Here is a 12,348-nt window from a genome sequence, read left to right as displayed (position 1 = left end):
AAGGCTTTCTAAATGCAAAGGGATTGCCAAGTCTTTTTGTTTGGGGAATTCTTTGTACTGTTTGGAGCTCACCTGGTAGTCAGTGCTGTGGATAGACTCCCTCTGCACCACTGGCAGTGAGAGTGAAGAGAAAGTAACAAATCTAAGGTTCTTTTGTCTGTTTGTTTGGGTTTTTTTTAAGTAGAATCAGATAATTGTTTGGGTTGGAAAAGCCTTCTGGGAGCATGGAGTCCAACCTTCAACCCAACACCTCCATGGCCACTAAACCATGGCCCCAAGTGCCATGGCCACACCTTTCTTGAACACCACCAGGGACAAAGGCTTCAGAGTAGAGCAGAGCAGATTGAGATTGGATGTGAGGAAGAAGTTCTGCAGCAGGAGGCTGCTGGAACACTGCAAGAGGTTGCCCAGGGAGGTGGTTGGGGCTCATCCCTGGAGATACTGAAGGTGAGGCTGGAGAGGAATCTGGGCAACCTGATCCAGTGAAGGATGTCCCTGCTGAGTGCAGGGGGTTGGACTGGGTGAGCTGTGGAGATTCCTTCCAGCCCAGAGCATTCTGTGGTTCTGTGGGGACTCCACCACCTCTCTGGGCAGCCTGTTCCAGTTCCTGACCACTCTTGCAGCAAAGCAATTTTTCTGACACCCATCCTGAACCATACCTGCTCCCCTGGTGCATCTTGAGGCCATTTCCTCTCCTTCTATCACCTAATGCTAGGCAGAAGATCCCAAGCCCCACCTGGCTCTAGCCTCCCCTCAGGGAGCTGCAGAGAGCAAAGAGGTCTCCCCTCAGCCTCCTCCAGGCTGAACACCCCCAGCTACCTCAGCTGCTCCTCCCCAGCCCTCTTCTCCAGACCCTTCCCCAGTTCTGTTGCCCTTCTCTGGGCAACAGAATGTCCTTGGAGTGAGGATCAAAAAACTGGAATCAGGATTTGAGGTCCAGCCTCAGCAGTGCCCAGTCCAGGGGCACCATCCCTGCCCTGCTCCTGCTGCCCACACCATTGCTGATCCAAGCCAGGCTGCTGGTGCCCTTCTTGCCCACCTGGGCACCCTCTGGGCTCATCTCCAGCTGCTGCCAACCAGCACCCCCAGCACCTTTTCTTCTGGGCAGTTTCCAGCCCCTATGCCTCCAGCCTGGAGCCTTCCTGGGGTTGTTGTGACCCAAGTTCAGGACCCAGCCCTTGGCCTTGTTGAACCTCATCCCATTGACTTCAGCCATGGATCCAGCCTGGCCAGGATCCTCTGCAGAGCCTCCCTACCCTCCAGCAGATCAACTCAGCCACCCAGCATGGTGTCATCTGCAGCTCCTGGGTAGCTGGGGGGAAAATGTGTTTTCCTTTTGGACCAAAGTGGAGTGCCAGCACCAGGCCCTCTGCTAAGATCAGCCCAGTCCTGGAGCTGTGTCAACAAGCAGCCAGTTTGGGAAGAGATTTCATAACTCCTGCCTGACAACATTTCTGGATGAGCTGTTTTCCAGAGCCGGTTTTCCTAGTGGGAAAATGTAAAAAGAACCATTTTTGCCTTTTTTTTTTTTTTTTTTTCCTCTTGGAATAAACCCAACTTTTGAAATCCTGGTTTCCTGTGAACTGGAAACTGCTGGCTGCAAGCAGGAGCAGTGAGCATCCCACGGGCTGGAAGTGACTCACTGCCAGCAGTAGGTGCAAGCAGCGTGGCTGTGCCCAGGCACTCCTTGGTTTCCCGGTGGGAAGAGCCAGGGGGGGTCCCAGGAGCTGCTGCAGCAGCCAGCCAGGCTTCCCTCCTGACTGCTGGGGCTGCTCAAGGCTGAGTTTTTCATTCTTTTGGTTTTCACAGAGCCACTGAAAGGTTTGGGTTGGAAGGGACCTTAAAGCTCATCCAGTTCCAACCCCCTGCCATGGGCAGGGACACCTCCCACCAGCACAGCTTGCTTTGAGCACCTCCAGGCAGGAGGCAGCCACAGCCTCCCTGGGCAACCTGTGCCAGTCTCTCCCCACCCTCACGCTCAGGAATTTCTTCCTCATCTCCAGTCTCCATCTCCCCTCTCCCAGCTCAAAGCCATTGTCCCTCATCCTGTCACTCCCAGCCCTTGTCCAAAGTCCCTCCCCAGCTCTCCTGGAGCCCCTTCAGGTACTGGAAGGCTGCTCTGAGGTCTCCCTGGGGCCTTCTCTTCTCCATGCTGGACAGCCCACAGCAGAGGGGCTCCAGCCCTCTGAACCACTTTGTTTTCAAAGTGGTGAAAGTGGGGAAGGTGGAGATGCTTTGGGGGAATTCATGCAGGGTGCTTGGGGCTTTAGTGATGAGAAGCAGCAACAGGACTTGGTCACAGGCAGTAAGTCTCCATCCCTGTGGTGGCCATGGCAGGTGGCACTGTTCGTAGGGTGGTGGTTGGAGATCCTGACCCTGTTGGGGTTCTGGTTGCTCAGTGCCAGTGAGCTGACACAGAGTGGGCACTGATCCTGTGCAGGAGGAGTGCAGCTGTGTTGGGAGCTGCAGAGCCCTAACCCTGGGCTGTTCCCTGCCTCTCCTGCATCACCTTGGAGGGGCAGGGAAGGTGGCAGCTGTAAGCCTGGGTGTGCAGTGGATGCTTTCCAGCATCCCTCCAATCTCAGGTGGCATCCTGCATGCAGGTGCTGGCATCAAGGGGCTGGCATTTCTTCTTCTGTGGGCACCACCTTGGTCTCACCCACAGGCCCACTGGCCTGGACTGTCTGTGCCACTTTGCCTGTGGCCAGCCTCGGTGTGCTGAAACCTTTGGGCATGGTTCCCAACCTCCCTTTCCTGAACATGGGAATAGTGTCCTGTTTTCTGAGCATGGCAGCAGTGGGCATGGTGCAGAGAAGCCTCCATGCTGCAGGGAGCTTGTGAGGGCAGACCTGAGGGTGGAGAGCTGCCCAGACTGTGGGCACCACCCCTGGAGTGTGGTTCTGGTGGGGCTGTCTGACCTGTTCTGTGCTGGCTGGGGAGCATCTACACTTATTGGGGTGCCCTGACCTGGACATCCCTTCCAGTGTCACCAGTGCAGCTAGGACCAATCTACTGCTACTTGGAATGAGAATTCCTCAGTGCTGGAAGGTTGATGAGCTGCAGAGAGGACAAGGAGCAGCTGAGGGAGCTGGGGGTGTTCAAGCTGGAGAAGAGGAGGCTGAGGGGAGACCTCATTGCTCTCCGCAGCTCCCTGAAGGGAGGTTGGGGTGAGATGGGGATTGGTCTCTTCTCCCTAGTATCAGGTAGAAGGTTGGGCTTGATGACCTTAGAGGTCTTCTCCAACCAAAAAAAATCTGTGATTCTGTGATTTGCTGCCCACATGGCTCAGGGAAGCTTCTCCTCTGTGCTGGTCACTGGTGGCATCACCTGACCTATCTCAACCCCAATCACTGGACAAACAGCTTCCACCTGGCTGTAATTCTCCAGTGCTTTTGACTCCTGCAAGTGCTGCTCCTTCCCACATGCCAAGGATCCTGCCTGCTGTGCAGGATGCTGAGAAAAAAACAGCCACCTGTGGTGAAAGGAATGGGAAGGCCATGGAGGAAACCTGCTCAGACTTGGCTCCCCATCTGTGGTGCCCTGATTCTGGGTTTTGAGGAGCAAGGTCCAGCTGGGCTGGCAGGGGAGCACCTGCCACATGCACTGCAGGAGGCAAGGGGGCTGGGGAGCAATGGGCAGTGGGAGGGGAAACAGAATCACAGAACAGAGCTGGTTGGCAGAGGCCTCCAAGCTCACCCAGCCCAACCCTCCAGCCAGCACTGCAGGCTCAGCACCAAACCATGTCCCTAAGCACCAGGCCCACAGGCTGCTGGCACATCCCCAGGGATGGGCACTCCAGCACTGCCCTGGGCAGACCATTCCAATGGCTGAGATCCCTTGCAGGGCACAAATCTTTCCTCAGCTCCAGCCTGAGCCTCCCCAGATGTGTGGAGGGACTGATGCTGGCTGGGAACTGGGTGCAGGCGGGGCTCAGTGGCTGCAGCCCTGGTCTGGCTCCTCTCCACCTCTCTCCCCTTCAGCAGCCTGAGCTCATTCCCCACACAGGCTCTGACTCCTTGTTTCCTCTCCCTGCAGAGACTCTGATGGACTCCACCACAGCCACGGCCGAGCTGGGCTGGACAGTGCATCCTCCTTCAGGGGTAAGTCCGCTGCTGGCGCCGGGGGCCGGGGACTGCTCTGGGGTCTCCTGCTGCACAGGAGCAGAGGTGGTTTGACCCAACAGAAGTCAGTCCCTGAAGCAAAGTGCCTTGGCCACGTGGAAAGGTCTCAGTGGAGCACAAGAGAGGACCACAGCTGAGGTTTTCAGTGGTTTGCTAGGAGGTGGCACTTCCAAAACGTCGCCCAGGGCTGGAGGAGTGCAGTTCCCACTGGCCAGCATGGACTGATGGACGGGGGGGGGTGGGGGTGGAGCAAAGCTAGAAGTGGAGAGATTCAGACTGGATGTGAGGAAGAAGTTGTTCCCCATGAGGGTGGTGAGACACTGGCACAGGTTGCCCAGGGAGGTGGTGGAAGCCTCATCCCTGGAGGTTTTTGCAGCCAGGCTGGAGGTGGCTGTGAGCAACCTGCTGTGGTGTGAGGTGTCCCTGCCCATGGCAGGGGGGTTGGAACTGGCTGAGCCTTGAGGTCCCTTCCAATCCTGACAGTCCTATGATTCTGTGGTGCTGCAGGAGCATCCTCTTCCTCCAGCTGCCTTGCAGCCACTTGGGAATGAGGGAGGGGAAGAAACAAAAGGCCAAAGCCACTGTCATCTGTCCCCAGTGTCTCAGTTGTTGTCCCACTGCTTGGCACTCAGAGCAGATGAGGGTGAGGGCACTGGCCTATGGGGTGGCACCACAGCAGCTGTGTGATCAAGTCCAGCATCCCTGGCAGGGATGGGACAGGGAGGGACATTTGCTGGCTTGGCAGTGGCTGTGTCTGCTTTACCAGTGCCAGGAGTGCCTTGAGCCATATCCCAAGGCCACCCAGAGCAAAGTGCTTTGGAGGAGAGCTGGGACAAGGCTGTGCCTCTCTGCTCCTCCCATGACACAAACCTGGAGTGACTGCAGCCACCTGCATGGGGCCCTGAGGTGCTGCAGAGCCTCCTGCCCAGCTCTGGCTGCAGCAGCTGGCAGCAGCATGGAACCCACTGCCTTGCAGCCCCAGACCTGCTCCCTTATGCTTGGGTGGCCAAAGCCTGGAGCTGCTGCCCAGAGCTGTGGGCTCAGGCTCCCCTCTGCCCTCTGCCCTCTGCCCATCCTCTGCAGAGGATGGCTGAAGAAGTTTGTGCAGGCCTCATCCCGAGGCTTGCAGCCAGCCCCCACCCCAAGCTGACCTGGCAGAGGAATGGAAGGAGCCAACAAAAACCTCCATGGAGGAAATGAAAGCTGCTGCTGAGCAGCCTGGCATGGGCCACTGCCACCCTGCTCCCCCAGTGCCAGGCTGAAACTCTCCCCTGAGCCCAGCCTGGCTGCCAAGGGGGTCTGTGGGCACTTAGAAGGGGGTGGTGGGCACACAGAGGGAGTGATGGGCACACAGAGGGGGTGATGAGGACACAGAAGGGGTGATGGAGACACAGAAGGGGTGATGGGCACATAGAGGGGGGGTGATGGGCACGCAGAGGGGGTGATGGGCACGCAGAGGGGGTGATGGAGACACAGAAGGGGTGATGGGCATGCAGAGGGGAGTGATGGGCATGCAGAGGGGGTGATGGGCACATAGAGGGGGGTGACGGGCATGCAGTGGGGGGTGATGGGCACACAATGGGCGGGAGCAGGGGTCAAGTCTTTTTCTCTCCCGGCCCAGCCTCTCTTGTCGGCAGCCTTTCTATCTGTGAAGCGCGGCCGCTCCGGCTGCCGGCCCTGCGTAATGAGCCCCGCGGCTGCTGGGGGCCGGCTCCCCCCCGGCCATTGTGCTGCTGGCTGCCTTTGAGCTCCCAGCGCCTTAATTAGAGAGCCGGCAGCGAGGGAGAGGCTGCTCATTAAGCGGCGAGGACGCGCGGGGGCTGCCGTGCGGGGTTGAATTTGTCTCTCAGCTGAGAAGAGGGAGCTGTGGAGCCCCCCCCGCCTTGCTCCCTTCTGCGGGGGTGTGGGAGGATGCTGGGAGCGCTCCCAGGGCCCCTGTCCCTCTCTCAGGGGGGAGATGCCCAGCTGGAAAGTCCAGTGCTGCTGGTGGCATCGTTTCCTGTCCCCACCTGCAGGCAGGTGCCCAGGGGGATGTGGCATTGATGGTGCCCTGCACTATGCATGACTCAGGTGGTGATGCTGCCCTGCTGTCAAAGCTGCTCCCAGTGGGGCAGGACAGGGCAAGGCATCCTCCCAGTGGGGCAGGACAAGGCAGGGCATCCTCCCAATGGGGCACGACAAGGCAAGGGCATCCTCTCAGTGGGGCAGGACAAGGCAGGGCATCCTCCCAGTGGGGCAGGACAAGGCAAAGTCATCCTCCCAGTGGGGCAGGACAGGGCAAGGGCATCCTCCCAGTGGGGCAGGACAAGGCAAAGTCATCCTCCCAGTGGGGCAGGACAGGGCAGCGCATCCCCCCAGTGGGGCAGGACAAGGCAAGGGCATCCTCCCAGTGGGGCAGGACAAGGCAAAGTCATCCTCCCAGTGGGGCAGGACAGGGCAAGGGCATCCTCCCAGTGGGGCAGGACAAGGCAAAGTCATCCTCCCAGTGGGGCAGGACAGGGCAGCGCATCCCCCCAGTGGGGCAGGACAAGGCAAGGGCATCCTCCCAGTGGGGCAGGACAAGGCAAAGTCATCCCCCCAGTGGGGCAGGACAGGGCAAGGGCATCCTCCCAGTGGGGCAGGACAAGGCAAAGTCATCCTCCCAGTGGGGCAGGACAGGGCAGCGCATCCCCCCAGTGGGGCAGGACAAGGCAGAGCATCCTCCCAGTGGGGCAGGACAAGGCAAGGGCATCTCCCCAGTGGGGCAGGACAAGGCAGAGCATCCTCCCAGTGGGGCAGGACAAGGCAGGGCATCCACCCAGTGGGGCAGGACAAGGCAGGGCATCCTCCCAGTGGGGCAGGACAAGGCAGAGCATCCTCCCAGTGGGGCAGGACAAGGCAGGGCATCCTCCCAGTGGGGCAGGACAAGGCAGAGCATCCTCCCAGTGGGGCAGGACAGGGCAGAGCATCCTCCCAGTGGGGCAGGACAAGGCAGGGCATCCCCCCAGTGGGGCAGGACAAGGCAGGGCATCCCCCCAGTGGGGCAGGACAAGGCAGGACATCCACCCAGTGGGGCAGGACAAGGCTGGGTGCAGCCAGCATCCCCTGGAAGGTGCAAGCTGCTGGGTGTTCCACTGGTTTATTGCCTCTCTGGTGATTCTCAGAGGTCCCAAAGCCCAAGCAGTTGTTTTTCCCCTGCTGCCACGCCACTTGTAGGTGTCCCCATGCCCTGCCTGCATTGTCCCTGAGCTGCAGACTCCCCTTCCACCATGTGTTGAGGCCTGAGCTCTTGAGGCCCTGTCCTGAGCCCTCCCTGAGCCATGGGGACCATGCAGGCATGGGTGGGGACAGGGCAGAACTGGGCACCCCTGCCAGTGATGGCTGAGCTGGGAGCAGGTGTCAGGAGGGGTCCAGGTGAGGCAGAGCCAGGCCAGGGCAGGAATTGCTTCCCTGTGCCTTGCCCTCAATATTTTCATCCCACTCCCAACTGGTGCCCTAAAAACTGGGGAAATCCTGCAGTTTTCCACTACTACAACAAATTTATTTCTGGAAAATAAAGCAGATGCTGTCTCTGTGGTTTGTGAGGATGCTCTCCTCCTCCCCCAGCCGTGGCAGCAGATTTGCAGCCGCTGCCAGTCAGGAGCGGTTGGAGCTGTTTGGGGATCTTCCCTGACAGCCTTCTGTTGGGCTGTTAGCCTTGATGTGCGAGGAGCAATCTGTCTCCCATCTCCTGGGCCTCCCTCTGCAGTCCTGGACGCCCTTGTGAGGCTCTTTGCAAGCTGAGGGGCTGGGGTGCTCTGCTTCTGCAGGGTCTTCCTTGCAGACCTGGCTCCTGGCACTGGTGCTGGACCTAGGCTGTGCTGCCAGCCTGCCCCGGGTGTCATGGTCCAGGGCAGGGCTGTGCCCAGGGTTCCACGTCCGTGGGAAACAGCTCAGCTTCCACTTGAGCAGCTTTGTGAACAAGAGCCTGAGCTGTTCCAGCTGGCTGGGGCTGTGTCACACACTAGCTGCACCCTGCTGCCTCCTGCCAGCATCACGAGGGTGCTGTGCCTGGGGAGGGGGCAGCACAGGGAGATGCTCTGCCTGCCAGAAAGGGCTGTGCTGAGGAGAGGTGCTCTGGGGAGCCAAGTGAAAGCTTCTTCTCCCCAAAAAGACCCTTTCCTGTCAGTGCTTACCACAGAGGAGTGTTGGCTGGTTCCAGGCTGCGTGCTGCCCTTGGTTGCTGCCCCAAGGTCTCCCCATCCTACTGAGCATGGAGGCAACATCAGGCCCTGAAGGGTCTGGGAAATATCAGCCTAGGGACAGGCAGGGCCAGGAGGTGTCACACCAGCCCAGAGCTCTGTGGAGAACCCTCCAGAGCTGGCAGTCAGCTGTTAGCCTGGGGGAACCTTGGCTGAGCTTCCCATGGGGAAACACATCAGCTGTGAGCTGTCTTGCTGAGAAGGTTGTTGCCACAGCTTGCAGGACACCCAGCAGGGCCAGTTTAGGGCAGCTGGGCCTGGGACCTGTGCACACTTGCAGGAGGGACCCCAAAGCATGTTGACCCTTGAAGGGGAAAGGGTAAGGGCTACCAACAGGATCTAGTCCAGCATCTCCCTTTCTGGGTACTTAGTGGGGTCAAAGAGTCTCCCATAAAGCTTCCTCTGGGAGAGGCTGCTGGCTGCCAGCCCATGGCCCTGCTGGGCACCCCTGACAGCAGTGCTCAGGCTGCAGCTGGTGCAGTTTGTGCTGCTGAGGAGCAGGTCCTGTCTGCCACGTCTGTAACAGCAGCCCTGGGAGCACATCTGCCAGAGGCATCCTGTTCTCTGCTGTGGGCAGGAGCCCTGCTAAAGACATTCCTGCCTGCAGAGGATGGGCATGGCCCTGCTGTACCCTGCCCCCCTGGCAGAGGTGCTCTGCCATCAACCCAGGCATGGAGCAGGGTGCTGCTGGCAGCGAGATGGCCCCGAGCTTTACTGAGGGCTTGGCTCACCTTGTCCCTGCAGCGTGGAGCCTGCCTGGTGTGCAGTGGGGTCACAGCCTGCCAGAGCCAGGCAGAGGTGTGTAGGTACAGGGTGCTTGCAGGGTGCTGCTGGAGCTGTGCCAGGCAGAGGCTCTGGGCACTGATGGAGCTGCCTGTTGTGAGGAGACTCAGGGGAGACCTCATTACTGTCTACAACTACCTGAAGGGAGGCTGCAGCCAGGTGGGGGCTGGTCTCTTCTCCCAGGCACCCGGTGACAGAAGGAGAGGGCACAGCCTCAAGCTGTGCCAGGGGAAATTCAGGCTGATGTTAGGAAGGAATTCTTCATAGAAAAGGAGTGGCACTGGGATGGGCTGCCCAGGGAGGTGGTGGAGTCACCGTCCCTGGAAGTGTTTAAAAAAGGACTGGATGAGGCACTTGGTGCCATGGGTTAGTTCACAGGATCACCGATCACAGGATGTTAGGGGTTGGAAGGGACTTCTGAAGATCCCTGAGTCCAAGCCCCCTGCCAGAGCAGTTGATTAGATGGTGCTGGGTGACAGGTTGGACTGGATGACCTCAAAAGTCCTTTCCAACCTGCTTAACTCTGGGATGATTCTGCAGCAGGGTGGGCAGGGGGTGGGGAGGAGGCAAGGCAGGGAGGGTGTGGAACATCCGCTGGAGGCAGCCCTTTGACCGTGTGTGTCCTGCCGGCAGTGGGAGGAGGTGAGTGGCTACGACGAGAACATGAACACCATCCGCACCTACCAGGTGTGCAACGTCTTCGAGTCCAGCCAGAACAACTGGCTGCGCACCAACTACATCCGGCGGCGCGGTGCCCACCGCATCCACGTTGAGATGAAGTTCTCCGTCCGTGACTGCAGCAGCATCCCCAATGTCCCCGGATCCTGCAAGGAGACCTTCAACCTTTACTACTTCGAGTCGGACTTTGACTCGGCCACCAAGACTTTCCCTAACTGGATGGAGAACCCCTGGATGAAGGTGGACACCATCGCCGCCGACGAGAGCTTCTCGCAGGTGGACCTCGGCGGCCGGGTGATGAAGATCAACACCGAGGTGCGCAGCTTTGGGCCCGTCTCCAGGAACGGCTTCTACTTGGCCTTCCAGGACTACGGCGGCTGCATGTCCCTGATCGCCGTCCGCGTCTTCTACCGCAAGTGCCCCCGGGTCATCCAGAACGGCGCCGTCTTCCAGGAGACCCTCTCGGGCGCGGAGAGCACCTCGCTGGTGGCGGCCCGGGGCACCTGCATCGCCAACGCCGAGGAGGTGGATGTGCCGATCAAGCTGTACTGCAACGGCGATGGCGAGTGGCTGGTGCCCATCGGGCGCTGCATGTGCCGGGCAGGCTACGAGTCAGCGGAGAACGGAACTGTCTGCAGAGGTAACCGCCGGCCACCGGCCTCGCCCCGCGTGCGCTGCCCGCCCGGCTGCTGCCAGCTGGCATGTGCGGCTGAGCTGCTTGGCTGGCGTCGGCACCAGCCTCCCAGGAGTGGCCTCCCTGGGCAGGGGTGGGGGAGGAGTGTGTCTGTGGAGGTTGAGTCCTTCCTCAGCTCCTCATGTCCTGCCCTGGGTTCAGCCATCCGTTGCAGAGGCTCTCTGTTGCCTCTGGGTCCTCAGAGCACCAGGTCCAGGGATGCTGGCTTGGGCCCTCAGCCACCAGGTCCAGGAATGATGGCCTGGGCCTTCAGCCAGCAGGTCCAGGGATGCTGGCCTGTTGCTGCTGCCCTCTGTTCTGTCCAGGTCTTGTAGGGACACATATGTGTAGCCCTGGTGCATGTCACTGGTCTGCAGTCACCTCCCAAAACAGAGGGGCTGGTGTCACTTTGGCTTGCACCCTGTGTCTTGGTGTGGGCTGAAATGTTACTGGGGTGAGGGGAGCAGGAGTGCAGGTACCCAAAGGTGATGTAGTGAGAGGGAACAAGCTCTCTGCAGCTTTTTTCTGGTGGTGACCCAGGGTGGGATATGTTGTTCAGACCCAGGTTCTCCAGCATGGGAACCTCTGGATCTGGTCCCTGAGCTCCCTCAGCAATCAGGTCTCCTGCCCTGTAGATGTTGTCCTGATCCTGTAGATGTTCAAAGCAGATTCTGGGAGCACCTGCTCAGAGCAGCTGAGCACCATGGAGCCAGAATGGTCCTGAGCTATCAAGGGACTCTGTACCACATGTGGGCTTGGGGTGGGTAAGAAAAGATTCTTCTCTGCCCTGTCCTGGCTGAACTTAAAAATCCCAATGCAGTTTTGATGGCATTGGCACTGGGCAGAGCTGGGCAGCCTCTGGCATCAGGTCTAGAGGGGTTGGGGGTTACTGCAGAGCACAAGGAGGGAGCTGCTTCCTTTGGTCCTGCAGTGGGAAGAGGTGGCCAGGCAGCATCAAGCAGGCATGGGGAAGGTGCTGGTGGTGGGGAAATGGGCACTCCAGAGAGGGGAATGGGCAGTCTCTGGCATGCTTGCTTGGGACTGCAGGTTGGATGGTCCCCTTGAAGGTTGTACTGTGTCTCCTGCTGCTGTCCACAGGTCCGGATGAGCTGTGAGTGTCATTTCCTGTGTGTGCTGTGAGCTGCTCCTCACTGGGCCACTGAACCTCTCTTGGTACCGAGCTGGGGGTGACCGAGTGTCTTCCAGCAGCAGCAGGGACAGTGCCGGGGCTGGGGCTGGGGCCGGGGCCAGGGAGGCAGCCGTGCTGCAGCGCAGTGTGGGCAGGGTCCTGGCTCAGCCGGCAGGCAGGACAGGGGTTTTAAAATACCCGAGTGGAGCATTCCCAGCAACCCCAGAAAGCCGAAGTGATTGATGTCAGCTTTTCCATCTCAGCCTGATTTTTCCCTCCCGAGCTGGCCCTGCCCAGCTCTTCGCTCTGATGCATCTACGGCTTCTCGGGGCTGCCTGTTCCTGCTGCCTGCCCGGCCAAGGGACGGTCCCTTCGTGTGCCCCGCGGCTCCCCGGACTCCGTATGCGGAGCTGGAGGGGCCGGGAGGGGAGGCAGAGCGGGCGGGAGCTGGGGGCCGAGATGGAGGGAGGGAGCGAGCAGGAGGGAGAGTCCAGGTCTCGTCTTTGTCTGTGCAGCAGCAGCAGCAGCAGGCGGATTTTGGGAGGTCCGGTACCTCGGCAGCTGCTGCTGCAGCCGGTGCTGGCGTGCGCCCGGCCCCGCGCTCCCCGTTCTCATCAATCACACGGCGGCCGGCAGACCACCGTCTCCGTGGGGCAGCTGGCTCCGGGGCCGCCCTACCTCCCCCTTCCCCTTCCCCACCCCTCCCTTTCGCCTTCGTCTTCCCCTTCTTTGCTTTCGCCGTCC

General features: G+C 60.0%; 1 protein-coding gene across 3 annotated transcripts in view; it reads left to right on the top strand.

Annotated features, from left to right (window-relative positions):
- EPHB2 (EPH receptor B2) overlaps nucleotides 1–12,348 on the top strand; it is a 159,924-nt gene that overhangs the window by 47,102 nt on the left and 100,474 nt on the right. The window contains exons 1-3 of one of the 3 annotated variants that reach the window (XM_054394790.1): nucleotides 1,182–1,223; nucleotides 4,038–4,100; nucleotides 9,758–10,442. In XM_054394790.1, coding sequence (XP_054250765.1) covers nucleotides 1,215–1,223; nucleotides 4,038–4,100; nucleotides 9,758–10,442 — 757 coding nt within the window. In that variant the 5' untranslated portion in view covers nucleotides 1,182–1,214. Of the gene's footprint in view, nucleotides 1–1,181; nucleotides 1,224–4,035; nucleotides 4,101–9,757; nucleotides 10,443–12,348 lie in introns of those variants that run through there. The other 2 variants (XM_054394788.1, XM_054394789.1) reach the window with 2 other exon arrangements.

Source organism: Indicator indicator, chromosome 32 (assembly GCF_027791375.1).
Source record: "Indicator indicator isolate 239-I01 chromosome 32, UM_Iind_1.1, whole genome shotgun sequence".
Lineage (NCBI taxonomy): Eukaryota > Metazoa > Chordata > Aves > Piciformes > Indicatoridae > Indicator > Indicator indicator.
This window is presented reverse-complemented; position numbering and strand designations above follow the sequence as displayed.